The sequence below is a fragment of the Schistocerca nitens genome, chromosome 2, assembly GCF_023898315.1.
Source record: "Schistocerca nitens isolate TAMUIC-IGC-003100 chromosome 2, iqSchNite1.1, whole genome shotgun sequence".
Classification (NCBI taxonomy): Eukaryota; Metazoa; Arthropoda; class Insecta; order Orthoptera; family Acrididae; genus Schistocerca; species Schistocerca nitens.
The window spans coordinates 1,027,648,451-1,027,670,431 of record NC_064615.1 but is presented as its reverse complement, the minus strand read 5'-3'; the positions used below and the strand labels follow the sequence as shown (position 1 = coordinate 1,027,670,431).

General features: G+C 38.5%; 1 protein-coding gene across 1 annotated transcript in view; it reads right to left on the bottom strand.

Annotated features, from left to right (window-relative positions):
• Positions 1 to 5,755: 5,755 nt before the first annotated feature.
• Positions 5,756 to 21,981, bottom strand: part of LOC126237376 (dynein axonemal heavy chain 7) — a 1,033,797-nt gene continuing 1,017,571 nt past the window's right edge. Inside the window, exons 63-64 of the mRNA XM_049947460.1 lie at positions 21,289 to 21,432; positions 5,756 to 6,004 (exon numbers count right to left, since the gene is read on the bottom strand). Of these exons, the coding sequence (XP_049803417.1) occupies positions 5,798 to 6,004; positions 21,289 to 21,432 (351 nt within the window). The 3' untranslated portion in view covers positions 5,756 to 5,797. The remainder of the gene's footprint in view (positions 6,005 to 21,288; positions 21,433 to 21,981) is intronic.

Sequence of the window (21,981 nt, the reverse complement as noted above, 5' to 3'; positions counted from 1 at the left end):
AGAGATGAAGAGAATGATGTCGAAATGAATTTATGACTCTGCCAACAGGAATTTCATTAAAGAACAATCAAGATTCCGACCAGGGAAGTCATATAATAGTCAAATACTTAATCTAATCCAGCTTATTGAGGAAGAGTGTGAAATAAGGTGGATTACAGGAGTTGCTTCTATCAATCTCACAAGGAGTTGCTTTTATCAATCTCACAACTGCTTATGACACCATGAATCCTAAGAAACTAGCAAGAGACTCTACACAACTGATGTAGTTTATTTAGTGTTTGCTGCACAACAAATGATTTCTTTGTCAATATAAATGACAAGTTTTTGTCACCATAAATGATAAAAAGAGCCAATGGACAGTACAGAAAAACAGCCTTCTCCAAAGAAGAGTGCTGGCTCTGATATTATATAACATACTTGACAAGGATCAGCCACACAAAACTGGAACCCTGTGCACCATCTATGTTGATGACATAGCTGTCACTACTCAGGGAGTGACATCTGAAGAGGAGGGAGGAGGAGGAGGAAATTAGTGTTTAATGTCCTGTTGACAATGAGGTCATTAGAAACAAAGCACAAGCTCAGGTTAGAAAAGGATGGAGAAGGTTAGCAACCCTGCCCTTTTGAAGGAATCATCCTGGCACTTGCCTTAAGCGGTTTTAGGGAAATCATGGAAAACGTAAATCAGGATGGCCAGATATGACCTTGAACCATTGTCCTTCCGAATCTGAGTCCAGAGTGTTAACCACTATTTACTATGATGACAATCACTTGAAACCAAATATGGATAAAACTCAAGTTCATTCCACCTATGCATTAAGGAGGCAAAAAGAAAACTCAATACCACCTGGAAAGGATGCTGTTTAAATCACTGTGTTCACCACGGACATCCAGAGCCTTAAGTTACAAACAACACTGTACAGACATCAGAAAGAAGGAATAATCTCACCTGCAAACTGACAAATATCACACAAGGAGTGCAATCCAGCATCTTCCATGCATCCACTCTTCCTTTGTGTTTCTCTGATGCAGAGTATGCATCTCCAGTCTGGAGGAACTCCGCACATGTTAATAGACTTGATGTGGCTCTTCATGGGACAGGCTGCACATTCACAGGAAGTGTAAAACTAATACAAGTCAATAAGATCTTCCCCCTCATGTGAATATCACCTCTAGCTGTAAGAAGACGGGCAAGGCAGAGATTGAAAAGAAGAAGCAAAAAAACAGATCCAAGGTGTCCATTGTTTGAAATCCAGAAAAAAGATTTCTCTTTGCAACAGCACCAATTACAACTTCATCAGAAGCCCACCAAACTGAGCTGTGGAGCCCAAAGTCCTCTGGAGGATTATGGATGGCAAAAGAGAAGTTGTCATCAAGCTGCCATCGCCAATATGGGACTTGACTTGGAGGATCCTCAACAGATTGAGAACATGAGTGAAAAGGTCCAAAAATAACTTGAAGATGTGGGTATCAGTGATGTAGATGAATTACGGGCAAAGTTTAAGCAGATTATAAATTGTTGTCTGGAAATTTATGTGCTTAGTAAGTGGATAACAGTTGGAAAAGATCCACCCTGGTTCAATAACAATATTGAGAAGATGCTGAAGAAGCAGAGGATGTTACATGCTCAGATAAAAAGAGAATGCAGAAATGATGACAAGCGAAGGTTAGTAGAGATTCGTGCATCTGTAAAAAGATCTATACATGAAGGATATAACTACCACTGTCACACCTTCGTAAAAGGTCTGCCAGAGAACACAAGAAAATTCTGGTCCTATCTAAAACTGCTATGTGGGTCTAAGGCTTCCATTCAGTCCCTTGTTGACCAGTCTGGTGTGGCAGTTGAAGATAGCAAAACGAAGCCCAAGTTTTAAATTTCACATTCAAGTAATTGTTTACACAGGATAATAGTGCAAACATACCATTATTTGACCAGACAGATGACATAGTAATAAGTATCCCTGGTGTAGATAAACAACTAAAAAATTTGAAAGCAAATAAATCACCAGGTCTGGATGGAATCCCAGTCCGGTTTTACAAAGAGTACTCTGCACCATTGGTCCCTACCTGGCCTGAATTTATCACAAATCTCTCACCCAGCACAAAGTTCCAAGTGAACAGAAAAAAGTGCAGGTGGCTCCAGTATATAAGAAGAGTAAAAGAATGGACCCACAAAACTACAAACCAGTATTCCTGACTTCAGTTTACTGGAGAATCCTTGAACATATTCTCAGTTCGAACATAAACTGATGTCCAAAATTAAAGCAACAAACTGCTATTCCCTGTCTTGTGTCTAATTCGCAATATAATCATACAAACTGTCAACCAGATGTCTGTACAATTGTTTTCTGTGTGGAAGATGGCATTCCCATCAGTGGACAACCACCCCAACAATGACAGCAGGGCACCTATTGAATGAGGTAGTGTTTGCCGGGTAGCCCCATATCCACTCACAGACAGTGTAGTATGGTACAGAGAAGATGCCTATAAGACTCTGATGTGGAGGACCATAGAAAGAAAGTAAGTAGGGCAGTTGCAAACTGATGTGGTCCAATGGCTTAATGTGAATTTTTCTGTTGTTTCTTTGACGTGGTGGCAGTTTATAGAGACCAAAACTGTATCCTAAAGACCACGGCAGGGGCAACCACCTGTGATTTCAGGAAAAGGGACAATTATTTGGCCTTAAGGGCATGAAAGTACTGCATGGCAACTGGCATATGAGCTCACAGCATCCACTGGACATGTGGCTTCAGCAGAGTGGCCTTTATTGTTGGAGACTTGCTGTATTCCTACCTCTGACACATCTTCTCAGAAGGGAACATCTAGGGTGGAGTCATCGACATGCCACCTGGACAGTCAAACAAGGGGCCAATGTTGTTTTCACAGATGAGTCCCAATTTAGTCTGGAGAGTGATTCACGATGAATTCACTTCTGGGGGGAATGTGGAACACAATTTTGGGACCCTAACATTGTGGAAAGAGGCTGATATTGAGGGTGGGCAGGAATTATGTTTACCACTCAAATCCCGCTTCATGAAATTGTACAGGTGAATTGGCAAGGATTAACTGTCAGATATTGTGATGAGATCTTGGGATCTAATCTGCAGTTCTTGCGAGGTGCTGTGGGCCTCGACTTTGTATTGATGTACGATATTCTTGACCTTATAGAGCAGAGGTGGTTGATGTTTTTTTGGAAATTGAAGATATTGCATGCATGGTGTGGCCTGCTTGCTTTCCCAATTTGAATCCCATAGAGCATGTCTGGGATGCAATGGGGAGATGGCTTGCATCATGTCAGCATCCACCAACCATTCTCCAAGACTGTGAGCAGCTCTGTGGGGAGAATGGGTATTATTGTCTCAGTGTGAGACTGATGAAGTCATTCGCAGCATGCCCCGTCATTTTCAGGCCTCACTGCTGCCAGAGGTGGTCACATCCGATACTGAGCGCATTAACCCATTGTTGGAATGTGTGAGCAAATCTGATAACTTCGAAAATACAAAGAATATTTTTGTCTGTCATTATGCATGTTACAGTTGTTTATGCTCCAAATTCTTTACATTGTTTCAACTTTACTGTCACCTGTTTTGTGGCAAAGTAAAAGCACCTTTGCAAAATTTCTTTTTGTTGCTTTAATTTGGACACCAGCTTATTAAACTTTCTTGAGAGTGGGGAGCTTACATCCATGAATCAGCATGATATTAGAACTCATCGCTTGACCGAAACGCAGCTTGTCTTTTTCTCACATGACATACTGAGGACTATGGATGAAGGACAACAGGCAGATTCCATATTTCTGGATTTCAAGAAAGCATTTGAAACAGTGCCCCATTGTATACTGTTAATGAAGGTATGAACATATGGTATAAATTCACAGATATGTGAGTGGCTCAAAGACTTCTTAAGCAGTAAAAGCCAGTCCAATATGTTGCCCTTGATGATGAGGGTTCATCAGAGACAAGGGTATCGCCAGGAGTGCCCCAGGGAAGTGTGATAGAAACAATGTTGTTATCTATATACATAAATGATTTGGCAGAAGTGGTGGGCAGCAATCTGCAGTTGTTTCTGATGATGCTGTACTGTTCGGTAATGTATCGGAGTTGAGTGACGGTAGGAAGATACGAGATGACTTAGACAAAATTTCTAAATGGTGTGAGGCATGGTGGCTAGCTCTAAATGTGGAAAAATGTAAGTTAATGTGGATAAATGGAATGTTTGGATACAGTATTACTAGTGTCCTGCTTGACACATTCAAGTCATTTAAATACCAGGGCATACACTGTAAAGTGATATGAAATGGAACAAGCATATGAGAACTGTAGGGAATGTGTATGATCAACCCCAATTTATTGGAAGAATTTTAGGAAAGAGTGGTTCACCTGTAAAGGAGACTGCAAATAGGATGCTGGTGTGATCTATTCTTGAGTACTGCTCAAGTGTTTGGGATCTGTACCAGATTGGATTGAAGGAAGACATAGAAGCAGTTCAATGGTGGGCTGCTAGATTTGTTACCAGTATGTTCGAGCAACACATAAGTGTTGCGGAGATGTTTTGCGAACTCAAATAGGAATTCCTAGAGGGAATGTGACTTTCTTTTTAAGAAACACTAGTGAGGAAATTTAGAGAACCAGCATTTGATGCCGTTTGCCAAACGATTCTGCTGCTGCCAGCATACATTGTACATAAGAACCACAAAGATAAGATATAAGGAATTAGGGCTCTTACACAGGCATATAGACCGTCTTCTTTCCCTCACTCTGTTTGTAAGTGTAACAGGAAAGGAAATGACTAGTAGTGGTACAGGGTACCCTCCGCCATGCATCGTAGGGTGGCTTGCGAAGTATCTTTGCAAATGTAGATGCAAATGTAGAACTTCGTGAATATGGTGCAAGGCAGGATTCTGAACACTTGTTGATTTGCAGTAATCTGAGAAAACCTATGACATGGAAGACTTGTTTGCAGTGAAAGACCATGCCAATGTAGTTGCAGGACACTGGACTCACGAAGTGTAAAATTCTTTCAGTCATTAATATAAGACCGTAATTTTAATATCACATGGCATTTCTTTTTTTTTTTGGGGGGGGGGGCGGCTTGGATAATTAAATAAATAAAAAATCACCATCTCAGTCTACGCAATTAAATTTTCTCCAGATAATCTATTTTAGGTGTACCAGTACTCATTTACTTGTTCACTCAATAATGATATACAACCATTCACAAATAAGGATTCTTGATCCAGTATTGTAGTGGTCCACTTTTCATATCAGTACCAATATTTTAGAACAATCAAACATGATTAATAAATGTTCATCTTTGTTGCCAATAAATTTACAATAAAATATAATTTTTCTCTATAGTTTATCAGCTTGTTTTGATTGGAGACCATTTATAAATTTCCGTACTAGTTAGGACTTTTGCAGCCCCTGTGTCGAACCTCCAAGATTAGGAATGTTATCTTGGTGTCAGGAAGGTTGGGTTGCATTGTAGTTTGCACAGTAGGAAACCTAGAGTTGCTTCGAGTAACTGGGTAAGATAACTAAGCAAAGCCACAATCAAATAATACCAGAGAGGCAAAAACAGTATCATTGTTTATTTTTCGGCAATAATTTCAGCAAAAAGCAGTATAATTTGATACTTAAGAAAATATAATAAATTTCTTGTGTGTGCTGTTGCACATTAGCTTCTTTATTACAAAAAATAATGCTCATAAATATATAGTTAGATATATAAAGATATATATAAATACATATTTACAAATGAGGGAAAACAAACAAAATGAAGAACAAAAGCACTTTTGCTACTGTGACAGCTGACATAACATTGCTACACCTCTTAATATCCAATGCTCAGGTGGTTTAGAAGTTGGTAATAGCATAGCTATCACAAAGTTTGTTGAGTGACCTGTTGTAGATAGCACACCACGCCTCTCAGAAGTTTTGTATACAGGACAAGTGTATGTCTCACCTGGCACAAATTCAGACTTCTCTATAGGTTTGAGCCATATCTGTAATAAATAAGAATTACAAAATATTTAGTTTCTTCACTGGTATATTCACTGTAATGTAACAGTTTGCCGACGTGACTTAGTGAATGTGGGGCATGGCAAGAATCTGAACAATTATTCATCTGCAATAATCTGAGTGAACCCTGTAACATGGACAATTAGTTTGCAGCAAATATCTGTGCTATTCTGACTGCTGAAGACGACTCAAAAAGTTAGAAATTTTCTCAATCATCGGTATTAGATTTTAGTCTTAGGATTATATTGTCTATTAGTGTTTCTGTTTTTTCTTGGACTAGGATAAAAATAAATAAATAAATAAATAAACTGCTACCTTGTTGCTGCTGTTGTTGTTGTGGTGGTGGTGGTTTTCAGCCTATAGACTGGCTTGATGGATGTCTCCATGCAACTCTATTCTGTGCAATCATCTTCATCTCTGAATTTGCTTACTGTATTCATCTCTTGGTCTCCCTTGATGAATTTTACACCCCTTCCCCCCTTAACTTCCATCTTGTACTAAACTGGTGATCCCTTGATGTTTCAGAATGTGCTATTCAGTCACTCCCTTCCTGTAGTCAGAATGTGCCACAAATGTATGTTCTCCCCAGTTCTGTTTACTACCTCCACATTGGTTATGTCAGTTACCCCCCTAATCTTCAACATTCTTCTCTAGCACCATATTTCAAAAGCTTGTATCCTCTTCTTGTGTAAACTGTTTATCGTTCACATTTCACTTCCATACATGGTTACACTCCATACAAATACTTTCAGAAAAGACTTCCTAACAGTTAAATCTATATTCAATGTTAACAAATTTCTCTTCTTCAGAAATGCTTTTCTTACCAATCTACATTTTATATTCTCTCTACTTTAGCCATCATCATTTGTTTTGCTGCCCAAGTAACAAAACTCATCTACAATTTTAAATGTGTCGTTTCCTAATATAATTCCCTCAGCATCATCTGATTTAATTCAACTATGTTCCATTATCCTTCTTTTGCTTTTAATACTGTTCACCTTATACTGAGGTGACAATAATCATGGAATACCTCCTAATATCATGTCAGACCTCCTTTGCCTGGCATACTGCAGCAACTCTATGTAGCATGGACTCTACAAGTCACTGGAAGTCTCTTGCAGAAATACTGACCCATGTTGCCTCTATAGTCATCCATAATTGCAAAAGTGTTGCCAGTGAAGGATTTTGTGCATGAACTGACCTCTCTTTTATGTCCCATAAATGTTAGATGGGATTTATGTCAGGCAATCTGGGTGGCAAAGTCTTTCACTCAAACTATGCAGAATGTTCTTCAAATCAATCATGAGCAATTGTGGCACAGTGCATTTAGCCATAAAGATTCCACTGTTGTTTGGGAACACAAAGTCTATGAATGGCTGGAAATAATCTCCAAGTAGCCAAACATAAACATTTCCAGTCAAAGATCAGTTCAGTTGGACCAGAAGACCCAGTCCCTCCATGTAAATACGATCCACACCATTATGAAGTCACCACCAGCTTGCACAGTGCCTTGTTGACAACTTGAGTTCATGGTTTCAAGGGGTTTGCGCCACACTCAAGCCCTACCATTAGCTCTGAAATTGGGACTCATCGGACCAGGCAACAGTTTTCCAGTCATCTAGGATCAAATGGATACAGTCATGAGCCCACGAGAGGTGCAGCATGTGATGCCATGGTGTTAGCAAAGGCACTCAGATCGATCGTCTGCTGCCATAGCCCATTAACACAAAATTTTGCCACACTCTCCAAATGGATAAGTTTGTCATATGTCCCACTTTGATTTCTGTAGTTATTTCACATAATGTTGCTTGTCTGTCAGCGCTGACAACACTGCACAAATGCCACTGTTCTTAGTTGTTAAGTGAAGGCTGTCGACCACAGCATTGTCCTTGGTGAGAGGCAATGCCTGAAATTTGGTATACTTGGCACACTCTTGACACTATGGATCTTGGAACATTGAATTCTGTAATGATTTCTGAAGTGGAATATCCCATGCATCTAGCTTTTCCACATGAATCATCTGAGTACAAATGACAGCTCTGCCATTGCACTACCCCTCTATTCTTGTGCATGCAATACTACCACGCTGAAACGTTTGAGTATCTGCTGAAACGTATGAGTTCAGCTACTTATACTATTAGGGTCATTCCAAATTTTGGTGATATACATCTCAGTATATTAACTTACCAAGCCTATTTTTGTTCTCTGCTTTCATATGGCATCATATTCTGGGGTAACTCATCATTGAGTAAAAGAGTGTTCATTGCACAAAAGCGTGTAATCAGAATAATTGCTGGAGCTCATCCAAGATCATCCTGCAGACACTTATTTAAAGAGCTAGAGACCTTCACTGTAGCCTCACAATATATATATTCACTTATGAAATTTGTTATTAACAATCCGAATGAATTCAAAAGTAATAGCAGTGTACATGGCTACAACACTAGGAGAAAGGATGATCTTCACTACTCAAGGTTAAATCTAACTTTGGCTCGGAAGGGAGTAAATTATGCTGCCACAAAAGTCTTTGGTCACTTACGTAACAGCATCAAAAGTCTGACAGATAGCCATATAGCTTTTAAAAGGAAATTAAAAGAATTTCTTAATGGCAACTCCTTCTACTCATTAGATGAATTTTTGGATATAGTAAGCGGGTAGTTTCCCCAACCCCCCCCCCCCCCCCCAACAAAAAATAAATAAAAAAAAGTTAAGTGTCATGTAATATCTTGTGTAATGTAATATCTTGTATAGACACCTTTTATTAACCTGACACATTCCACATCATTACGAAGTGTCATATTCACGATCTATGGAACAAGTACTAATCTAATCTAATCTAACCACCATTTATACATGTGCATATCACTACCTAAGACTTTTGTCACCTCAGTGTATATCTTTGTTTCAAGACACAGTCTATTCAATTCAATTGCTCTTCCAAGTCCTTTGCTGTCTCTGTCACAATTACAATGTCATATTCAAACCCCAAAATTTTCATTTGTTCTCGATGAGCTTAAATTCCTACTCCAAATTTTGCTTTGGTTTTCTTTATTTCTTGCTAATGTACAGACTGAATAATGTAGGGGAGAGGCTACAACACTGTCTCACTTCCTTCTCAACCCCTGCTTCCCTTTCACGCCCGTCGATTCTTATAACTGCCGTCTGGTTTCTGCAAAAGTTGTAGCCTTTCACTTCCTGTACTTTACTGCTGTTACCCTCAGAATTTCAAAGAGAGTATTCTAGTCAATACTGTCAAAATCTTTCTCTAAGTCTACAAATGCTATAAGCATAGGTTTCCACTTTCGTAACATATTTTCTAAGATAAATCATAGGGTCAGTATTGCCTTGGGTATTTCCTACATTTGTTTGACATCCAAACTTATCTTCCCGTAGGTCAGCTTCTATCAGTTTTTCCATTCTTCCACAAAGAATTTTGCAACCATTACTTGTTAAACTGGTAGTTCAAAAATATTCACACCAGTCAGCACTTGCTTTCTTTGGAACTGGAACTGTTACATGCTTGTGCTCAGAGGAAACATTTACCCATGAAAATGCCTTACAACTTAAAAGCTGGTTGCAAAATATCTTCTCCTACCATTATGTAGTCCATCTCAAAGCTCCCAGTGTCTCCAGGTCTCTTCCACACATGCAGTCTTCTTTCATGTTTCTTAAAACAAGTGTCAGTGATGATTAAATTATGCTCTGTGCAAGATTCTACTAGGTAGCTGCTTCTTTCATTCATTTCTGCAATCTATATTTACCTACAACATTTCCTTCTCTTCCTTTTCCTGCTATTGGATTCCAAACCCCATTATGATTAAATTTTAGTTTCCCTTAACTATTTAATGGAACGGAATGGACAGTGTCTTGAAAGGAGGATATAAGATGAACATCAACAAAAGCAAAATGAGGATAATGGAATGCAGTCGAATTAAATCGGGTGGTGCCGTGGGAATTAGATTAGGAAATGAGATGCTTAAAGTAGGAAATGAGTTTTGCTATGTGGGGAGCAAAATAACTCATGATGGTCGAAGTAGAGAGGATATAAAATGTAGACTGGCAATGGCAAGGAAAGCGTTTCTGAAGAAGAGAAATTTGTTAACATTGAGTATAGATTTAAGTGTCAGGAAGCCTTTTCTGAAAATATTTGTATGGAGTGTAGCCATGTATGGAAGTGAAACGTGGACGATAAATAGTTTAGACAAGAAGAGAACAGAAGCTTTTTAAATGTGGTGCTACAGAAGAATGCTGAAGATTAGATGGGTAGATCACATAACTAATGAGGAGGTATTGAATAGAATTGGTGAGAAGAGAAATTTGTGGCACAACTTGACTAGAAGAAGGGATCGGTTGGTAGGACATATTCTGAGGCATCAAGTGATCACCAATTTAGTACTGGAGAGCAGTGTGGAGGGTAAAAATCGTAGAGGGAGACCAGGATATGAATACACTAAACAGATTCAGAATGATGTAGGTTGCAGTAAGTACTGGGAGATGAAGAAGCTTGCACAGGATAGAGTAGCATGGAGAGCTGCATCAAACCAGTCTCAGGACTGAAGACCACAACAACAACAACAACTATTTAATTTCTTTTACTCATCATAAATTTTTTCAATCTCTTCATCATCAGCTTAACTAGTTGGAATGCAAACTTGTGGATGTTTGCTTCATGTTTATCTTGGCTACAATTATGCATTCACTATACTGTTCATCGCAGCTCACCCGCATTTTTATATTCTTATTCATCATTAAACCTACTCATGCATTATACCTATTCCATTTTGTACTTATAATGTGTAATTTGCATGATTAGAAGTCCTGCTGTTGAACTTCATCAATTCCCAGTATATCTAACTTCAACCTATCCATTTTGCTTTTTAAATTTTCTAAGCTACAGGTGCTACTAAACGATCTAACATTCCACACTCCAATTTGTAGAATGCCAGTTTTGTTTCTCCTGATGACAGCATCCTCCTGAGTAGCCCCCACCTGTAGATCTGAATGGGAGACTATTTTACCCCCAGAATATTTTACCCAAGATGATGCCATCATCATTTACTCCTACAGCAGAGCATCATGCCCTCAGCAAAAATTATGGCTTTCAGCTGTTTGCAGTACAAGCACAGCAAGGTTGTTTCCTTTGGTGTTGCAAGACCAGATCGATCAATCATCCAGACTCTTGCCCCTGCAACTACTGGAAAGGCTGCTGCCCCTCTTCAGGAACAATATGTTTGTCTGACTCTTAACACATACCCCTCCAATCTGGTGCACCTGCAGTATGGCTATCTGTATCGCTGAAGCACACTGGCTATCTGTATTGCTGAAGCACACTAGCCACCCCTCCAATGGTGAGTTCCATGGTTAATGGGGGGATTGTACCTTAATGTCTACACAACCACATTGATATTTATGATAGAACAATACTTATATATGAGCTATAAGGAAAAGGATCTGTGTACAATGAATGTCTTGCCATGATATTAACTGGAATCTTTAATTCTTGATGTAAGAGAAATTTTCAATCCTTTACATAATCATTTAAGTTGTAGGGGAGATCAGTGACACCTATTTTTATTTTGAATTTATAGCATCTCTCAATTTCCATCTTCTTGGAAACATTTGCTCTAGTAAGTGGACAGGCACCTGTGAACGAACAAGCTAGCTGGTGAATTCAGTTGTCTTCTAGCTGACAGTCAGCTGGCCACATCAGTCAACCTCAGAAGGAGAAAATAGAGGAATGTTTGGTGCACTTGTAACTGTTATTGACCTCTGTCCAGTCTTAACATAAGAGCTGTGTCATGATTTGTTTCACTTGTAAATATTCAGTTTTGGTACAAATTGTTGCTAGTTTTGGTAGTACATACATTTGCAAAGATAAAAAGATAGTTGACAGTTGTTATATTTGAACATTATGGGGTAGTCAGTAATCGGATACTGAAAATCAAGATTTGCCAATAAATGAACACCTATTTATTCACTTGTATGTTTAACAAATTCTTTAAACCTGATGTAAATGGGGGCTCAATGAACTCTTTACTGCAGCATATATGTTCCAAGTTCAGTTTACAAAATCCTGTCTATGCCCCTGGCCAGTTACTCAACAACATGTGTTCATTCAATGATGGGAGTGGTACCAATTCCCAGTGAATTAACACAGATCAGGAGATTTTTTCCATGATTGATTTCACTCAGATAAATACAAAATTATTATGCAAATTAAATATCTGTCACAGTTTCTATTCTTAAAATTAAGCCCCAGTTTAGAAATGGTTGAAGAGGTGTCTGTAAGAACTTTCAAGAAGTGTTTGATGTGTAGTTATTTCCTGTAAATTAGCTCTGTACTATCAGATCAGTCTCAGCCAATTTTCTTTTTTACATATTTCTGATGAAGAATTTCACTTCCAGAGAAAGAGAAGAAAGTATTAACACTTTAAATATTCAATTAGATGAAGTACCAGAGGCACTAAGATTGGGCATCTTGAGTTTAAATAAAGCATTCGCACAGTAAAAGCAACATTATCAATAAAACTATATGGCAAAACATTTGAAGGAAGGCACATATGGCCAGCCACAGTCTTAACAACAGATGAAGAACAGCTGTTGGCAAACTGGATATTAGGAAAATCAAAAACTGGCTTTCCAATGCATCCAGAAAAGTGAAAGATGAGGAATACTGGATTGAAAACTGCTTTTACAAATTGCAGGCTAGGAGAGAATTGGGTGAAACTATTTCTTAAGAGACATCCAACTATTTCACATTGTGATACGGAAATCATATTGGAAGGAAAAGTGACTGGTTTGAGGAATTTCATGAATACCTTCAACAAGAAAACTGGCAGGACCTACTTCTTAGCAGTGATTGAATATCAACACTCATGAGACAGGAGTTAAATGTTACCCAAAACTCGAAGAATCTTAGGCAAAAAAAACTGTAAGATTATTTTTACCATTGCTCCTGGCAAAGAGAATGAATACATCACTTTATTGGCTATTTTTTGCTAGTGGAAAAATTGTAAAATGATTTATATATTTCCTTATAAAACAATTCCAAAGCATGTTTCTGAATCCATGCCTCCTATTCTCTGTAAGGAAGAGTGAGTCAGGCTGGTTGGTTGCACTAACCCTTTATGAGTATGTTACCCACTGTCTTTATCCCTGTTTGTTAGAAAAAAAATAATATCACTTTTCCACGTTTTGCCTCTTTCAGATGGGCATATATCACATTTAAACTTACAATTATGTAAGCCCTGTTCAGAGAAGTGAATATTTATTTGCTACCAATTGTAACAAATGTCCTTCAGCCATACACACATACATACAGCCAAGCAGTACATAAAGCTTTTTTTTTTTTTTTTGTTGAAAATATAGATTTCAACTAACATATGCACACTTATCACCGAGAGATCATGAAAGACACACTGGATGACAGAAAGCTATGTTCACAGAAGAAAGCCCATACATTTCTACAGACTATAGAGTCTAAATTTTCTACAGAGACACTTGAACTGTTCAAAACAGCTCTTCTTGATGAGTCAAGAACCACCGACCACAGTTTTAATCTGCCAGGAAGTTTCATATGAAGACAACATATTGTATCAGAGAGAACAGATAAACAAGATTATTTCAGATACTAAGACCCATCTGCAGAATATCTTCAGGTATTATTCATACTTAAATTGTTGAGGAAATGTAGAAGTACGGAACACTCTAAATGGTTTCTTTCATTATGAATTTTACAGTTTCTGCCTTGAGAAAAGTGGTGAGGAAATTATCATTCATTTACGTTTGTGTTGTCATCAGAAAATAACAAGAACCATAGCCAGAATAATGCTATAAAAGGTTTATCAGTTTGAGTTAATGTGATTTGCCATAATATCTCATTTGTATATCTAAATTATCTATTACAGTTTGTGTGTGCATGTGTATGTTGTATATTATCTTATTTTTCTTTTCACATTAATCATATAAGCGCAGCCATTTCTGCACTAACTCTGTGGTTTCCTGTGACAGTTATGATTTATTACACTCCTGTTATGATACTCATTAATAAAATATCAAGGTAATTAGATACTTGTGTTTTTATTTATTATCAACTTATAACTGGGCCTTCAAATTGTACTGATAAAATTATGTTCAGTAATTGGATAAGGTTGCTCATGTATTTAGTTATTTTTTACTTCTTCTGTATACACTTTAAAGCTGAGAAATGTGTAGCTTATCCCAAGTCCCAATTTTATACTTATTTGAGCTAGTCTTCAGTTAAAGAGTTCACCAACAACTTTTGAGGTGTCAGGTATGAATTTTTTAATGTAGTTGTTCTCATACCTGTTCATTCACTGGTAATGTTAACCTAGAAGCCCACTCTTCATCCTTGAGACTGAGGCAAAGTGTATGTGGACTTTATTTCTCTGTCATATACTGCAGTAATGTACACCACAATTAAACAAACTGATTTCAACTACTTACTGTTGAACAGTGAATGTACTGCTAAGAAAGTGAGAGAAATTCAAGAACTTAGAGCAGATCTCTGCGAGATGTACAGTTATCTACTTTATAAAGCTTTCTTACTCCTCACTTATGTTACAGAAATACCTGGCAAGAAATAGAATAAAAATATAGTTTTATTCTATTTATTTTTTTAATTTTAATTAAAAATTTTAATTCTAATTTGAATAACTGAAACATGTCAATAGTTAATTGTCTACCATTTTTGTTTGATATGCAGTTTAATACCACAAAAAATTTGCACGTAGTGTTTTATGGAGTGCATGATCATGAGTATCTATTTTTGGCACCAACAGAACACTTTTATTTATTTTCTAAAGCTGCACATCAAGTATCTTTTCATGATTAAAATAAATGTTTGCTATGACCCAGCTGGTTGATTGGTTTGTGAGATTAAAGGGACCAGACTGACCCAGCTGGTACCTGAGTTGTGTACACTATGGTCAATTATGAGAACTTAATTAATATGCTTGTGTCACCAGCAAATATTGACCAATCCTTTAAAGTGATTAGCAGATCATGCTGATTCAATTACAAAAAGAAACAGTCCCCACATAGAATCTTGTGGGACTACACATTTTCTGTCTCTTGTTACAAGACAGGACACTCGACTAGTAGCATTATTAATTCAAGTATATTTGGGAAAAGGTACCTGATTTTAGATGAGCATCTCATGGGTTCTTTCAGGACCAATTCACTCAGCAAAAGGAAGGAAGGAAAATTACAGTCTAATTTCTCATCAACAATTAAGTCATTAGACAGAGCAAAAACTAAAGTGGGACAAGAATGGAACAGAAGTAATCTACAGACTCCTCAAAGGAAGCATCCCAACATCAGCATTAACTGATTTGGAAAAAACACAGAAAATCTAAATCTGGATGGTCAGAGGAGGGTTTCTATCATATAATTGATAAATAATAATAATAATTTTATTGTCATTTGGCCATTACAGCAATAGACAACATCATATACATACTAAAATACAAGTAATAGTTTGAAAGAAACAACAGGTTTCTTGTTAACATTATAGTATTATATTACAGTTGATAAATTCTCTTATGTCATAGAATGGGTGGGGGACTAGCCAGTCATGAATTGTTTGTTTGAATAATTGTTCAGGTAATTCTTGAACAGATTGAGGAAGATTATTAAATAATTTGTACCCCATGATTTCGTAGCTGTTGAGTGACTTTGACAATCTGTGGTTAGGAATATAGAGGCACCTATTCCTTCTTGTATTGTGGCTGTGTACATTTTCTCTGGTTTTTGTTTCTGGTAATTTCTTCTTCGTATAGATTAGAACATAGTATAAGTACAAGTTTATAACAGTCATGATTTTCTGTTCACAAAACAATGGTTTACAGTGTGCCTTATATGCAGAACCAGTCATTACCCTAATAGCTTTTTTTGCAGTATTAATACGTCATGTACACAGCTAGAGTTCCCCCACAAAATAATTCCATATGTTATTATACTTTGAAAGAATGAAAAATAGGATGTTCTAACATATTTTTCAGGAACACAATCCATAAGTCGCCTTAACAGGTAAATAACTCTTGACAATTTGCCACTAATATATTGTACATGTTGACCCCAAGATAATTTATCATCAATGTATACCCCCAAAAATTTGACATAACTTGGATCATCTGACAGAAGCTTGTCTCTAAGACTACAGACCATCTGCTGTGTTTTGTTTTCATTCAGCAGGAATCCATTTGCCTTGAACCAATAGGATGCTTAGTCAATTGTCTTTGCTGCACAAGTTTTAAGGCTATTGAAAACCTCACTAGCATACAGAAATGTTGCATCATCTGCATACAACACAGTGGTGGACTTGATAAATGACGGCAGATCATGTATCATTATCAGGAACAAAAAGGGGCCCAGCACAGATCCCTGCGGAACACCTACCTTGACTTGCTCTATACTCGACGTTTCTCTCCCTACACAAACAACTTGCTTACGATTCTGAATTCAGTCTCTGAAACACTGTTCGACCTCACTTGGCAAAGCATAACAAACTCTAGTGATTGTTTACAAGGGTGGTTATTATGTTTCCATCTACTTGAGAAGATATCCAGCCATAAAATGTTGCTCAACAAAAGTGTTGGAATAGAAAATATGACAGATGCTAGATTTTGTAACAACTCTTTGTAGATATGTGGTGGGATGTGACCATTACTACCAGAGTCACAGCCATAGGGAGAAAAACTCTTAGACTGCAACATCCAGTTTGCCGAGTGGCTAATCAATACTCAATTCCATGATAACTCATCATTAGAGAGTAAATTTTGCTTGAACATTTTACACTGTTAATTATAAAAAATAAGGGAAAGGCAACCACTCACTACAGTGGTTTGATGCCTTGGTCACAGAAACATGTAACAGAAAACAGTATTTCCATTAGCTTTTGATCACCGGCTCCTTTTCTGCCAAAAGTAAAAACACACACACACACACACACATGAGAGGATAACAGGAAAGAGGCAGGTCTTTGGACAGATGACGCTGTGGCTGCAAAACAAGATGAAAAAGGTGACAGTACAACAAAAAGAGATGCAGGGAGTGAGGTTGACAAGGGGTAAGAGAGAGGAGAGAGAGAGAGAGAGAGAGAGAGAGAGAGAGAGAGAGAGAGAGAATGAGGGACAGGGAGAAGGAGGGGCAGAGGTGGAGGGAGAGGATGACAGTGAGGCTGAAGGTGAAGGTGAAGGTGAGGGTGAGGGAGAGGAGAGAGAGAGAACGCCCACTGGGGGTGTGGAGGGGGGCGGGGGGGGGGGGGGGAGAAGGCAATCCATGAAAGGCAGTGCATGAGCTCTGGACAGAGAAGGAGTGCTGTGGACAAAAGGGAGAAGGGAAAGGTAAGGTGAGACAGTGGGAACAGGTTATTGGATATTTAGACCACCTATGTTGGAGAATGTAGTTCAGAGAAACTTTTAATAGGCGAGAGTACCTAAATGGCCTGCATAGTGAAGCACCTGCCAAAGTCTTCTTGCTATGGTTAAGGGAGTGTGCATTTGGGTGTCTGTGTTGGTGTGTTTTGATTTGTGCACTTTTACCAGAAAAAGAGCTGAAAGTTAGTATGAATGCTATTTTCTGTTGTGGATTTCTGTGCTCCACACATCAAGCCAACTATAGGTGAGTGGTTGTGTTTCTATTATTTTACATACTGCTCCATCCAGGAATTTCCACTATTGTTTGTCACTGTTAATATATAATGTGAACCAATATTTGATGCTGATTTCTGAGTATATTTTTTTCTTTTTGCTGAATGATTATAATTTTATATGAATTTTCTTTTAGATATTTTATCATGCATGACCCTGTGGAAGACCCAGGTGCAAGACCTGTACAATACACCCATCCAGCACATCCTAATCGAATCCTGTCACAGACTGAGAGGCAAAGCCATCTCTGGAAGCCGTCATATCATTAACCAGAGCTCTGCCACAATTTTGGTACAGCATTTATCATGGGCATGGTCACAAACTAGCTATATGCCCGTTTGAATGGTACCACCAAACTGTGGCCAAGAAAAGAACTGCCCAACCTGTGGCAGAATACACTGCTGTTCACAACAGTTCAATTTCACTGGCTGCTTCATAACCTGTGCCATCTGGATCCCCCCATCAAACACACACACACATACCAGCATCTCTGAATTATGTAGATAGGAGTTGTATTTGCAACACATGCTTCATTCTCATAATCATTCTTGCCACAATTTCCATTACACCTGGCCCACATCTACCTCTATCTCCACCCTGAACCTGGACCCTAAATTCACTCACCCTGCACCCACACCCACTTCCACAAGTCTCCCCTTCCTCTGCTCTGTAGCACCCTCCCTGTCTACTCCCCCAAATCATAATAATGATAATCATCATCATCATCATGTCATTGTCCGCCCTTGGTAGTTGAGTGGTCAGCGAGACAGAATGTCATACCTAACGGCCCGGGTTCGATTCCCGGCTGGGTCGGAGATTTTCTCCACTCAGGGACTGGGTGTTGTGTTGTCCTTACCATCATCCTTTCATCCCCATCGACACGCAAGTCGCCAAAGTGGCATCAACTCGGAAGAGTTGCACCAGGCGAATGGTCTACCCAACAGCAGGCCCTAGCCACACAGCATTTCCATTTCCATCATGTCATTGTTACTTTGTATTGTATGATCTCACCAGTGCTGGTACCACATTCCTATCCCATGCACCTGCTGCCTCTCCATCCTGTAGCCATATCTTGTTCACCTGATGCCTCCCTACCAGCAGTTACAGCTATCAGCCACCCTTCTCAGCTCTCCTTTCCATTCCCCATCTCCTTTCTCCTCTCACATATTCCGCTTGACACAACCCCACACCCACTAAAGCTGTAGAACTTCAGTCCTCGTTCAGGATATTCCGCAACATGCAGGTGTGTATATGTGTGTGGTATGGGGGAGAGGGGGATGCATGCATGTGCTCTAACATGAAACAGGATATGCCTGAAAGCTAGCAAGGTTTTCAGTCCTGTTTATGCCCTGGCAATCAATACGTCTGCTGTTTGGAGAGTTGTTACCTTTATTCCTGAATTGTTATTTAGTTTGTGGCAGAACTTTTAACTGCCAGTGTTTCTTTCTTATTACTAAGTTGTTACTTAGATTCTACCAGAACTTTCCATTGCCAGTGTTTCCTTCTACCTATTTTTCAGGAAGATTAATATTTGAGATGAGATATTTTTCATCACTCAGCATTTAGTATGACACAGAAAGTCATAAAAATCTTTTACCAGTTACCCAATGGTGTGGAGAACCTCATAGATAACAAAAATAAGCTCAGAAAAAAAGAAAAGTCATGTGACTTCTGAATATGTGGTTCTGTACTCCCCCCCTTCCTATCTCTCACTCTCTGTGTGTTTGTGTGTGTGTGTGTGTGTGTGTGTGTGTGTGTGAGAGAGAGAGAGAGAGAGAGAGAGAGAGAGAGAGAGAGAGAGAGAGAGAAATTGGGATTTAGGGGGGTCTCGAGCACACATTTAAGTTTAAGTATGTATCACGATACGAAAAAAAAGAAAGTTACAGTTAGCTTAGCTTATAAAATGTACTCGCCAAGTGGTGGCAGGAGAATACACATATAAAGGTATTTAAATTTGCAATCTTTCAGAGCCAGTATTTCCTTCTTCTGGCAGAAAGGTCGAAGGGGAAGGAAGAGGGGTGAAGAAAAAAGGGGTGACATTTAGGAAACAGGGAAAGACTGGAAAACTCACTCAGAACCCTGGGTCTGGGGAGACTTACCAGGCAACATGAGAAGGAATGACTTCAATGTATTAATCAGCTACTTTGACAAAGCTATGACTTCCTATAACCATGCCATGAAATGAGGTCCATTCTGTATGACATTTTGCCCACCACACCTAGAATAGCTTTCGTCATCCTCCCAATCTCTGACATATCTTCGTTAGACCCTATGCTCCTTCTGCACCCATTTTCCTACCCTATGGCTCCTACCCCTGTGACCATCTCTGCTGTACATGGCAAAATGTATACTATCAAAGGGAGAGCCATTTGTGGAATGAAACACGTCATGTACCAGTTGTTAAGTAAACACTGTTCAGCCTTCTACATTGACATGATGACTACCAAGTTATCAGTTAGGATGAATAGGCATAGGCAGTGAGTGTATACTGGCAATACGCAGTATGCTGTCGTAGAGCATGCTCTACAACATGACAGGCATTACCTTAGTGCCTGTTTCATCACACACACTATATGGATTCTTCCCCAGATACCAGTTCCCCGGAACTCCACAGCTGGGAACCAAAGTTACAATGTGTCCTTGATTCTCACCACCCACCTGGCCTTAAATTACATTAATTTCTTGTCTCGGCATTTCTTCACAGTAGTATTCCTTTCTTCACTCCCTTTGGTCTTCTATATCGTTCATTTTCTAACATGTCTATTTTTCCCCAACTCCCACCCTTCCATCTCTATCACATACAGTGCACTTAGCTTTCTGCTTTTATTAACTTGTCCACAATGTTTTGGCAGTATTACCCTACATTTTGGTAGTAATCTCTGTCTTGCATATTATTCTATCTTCCATCTTTAAGCTCTCAGGTTTTCAGATCTCATCCTGTGCAGTGCCCAACAATCAGTCTTTCCTTTTCATCCCATGCAGTAAGTCTCCCCTGACTCGGGTTGTGAGCAACTTTCCAAACTCTCCCCATTTCCTAAACCTCATCAATCCTTTCCCTGCACCCCTTTTCCTTCCCCTTCAACCTTCTGCCAGAAGAATGACCCACTGCCTCTGAAAGCTTGCACATTTAAATACCTTTACATGTGTATTCTCTTGCTGCCACCCGGCGAGTGCGTTTTTTTATCTCTCCAGTTACATTATATTTTCAAAAATTGATAATTTTTATTGATATAAATTTAGCTTAAGATTCATGAAAAAGATAATACTAAGAACAGTCAGTATGTTACCATACTTCTCACTGAGAAGGTTTGTAAATTAACTGACATTTTCATTACAGCAAGACATCACAATTTTCATCAAGGGGACACACAAATAACTAACTAGCTGTTGTAAAATGGGGTTCTGTTCTGGGTCAAATACTATGACAAGAAACTCACCATGTTAACACTTCACCTGGTTGACTCAACTAGTTGGATACATTTGAAGGAAATAAGTACAATCAAAGGAAACTGTACATTTCTCTCAGACAATCTGACACTAAGGAGCATATGTATGAATCTAAAAGTTAACCATGTGTGGAGGGAGATAATACTTACAACAGGCACAACACTGTAGAGTATTTTAGGCTCTGATTCATCAAGGGAATGAATTTCCTTATTCCACCTTGCTCCATCGAGAAAAAGTCCATCAATATACACCCCATCATCTGGTGGAGTATCGTATGTCTCCTCTGGCATCATCTGGAACAATGTATAAAAATCACAGACAATAGTCATAGATACATGATAGATAGATGAAATTGAAAATTGCTAAAACAGGTTTGGTGGCTGAGGCATGCATGAGAATAATGAGCATATTTGTCATGTAATTAAAATATTATTTTATGCAGTCTTAGATAGAGGGATAAAAACAAACAGACAGACATATTTTTTATACTTTAGGTTCATAGTGATACTAAAGGATGTAGAATATGTCATGAAAATGAAATATGTAATACATATTTACAGAAAATGGGATATGCTAATGGTGCTCAATGATGCAGAATAAGTAAAAAAAAAAAAAAATGCAACATATTTTGAATTGAAAGTTAATGTCAAACTTGTCTCCCTCCTCCCTCTTAACTCTTTCAGACCATCTGGCTACAATTGTGTGTGTCTTAGCTGCAACAAAAGTATTTTTTCCCAATGGAAACCTTTTCATCAGGCACAAGTGCTACCAACTATTGGGCACCACTATTAAAATATCAGCAAGCCAATGCAGCAGTGCACAATAGCTTGTGACTACCAGAA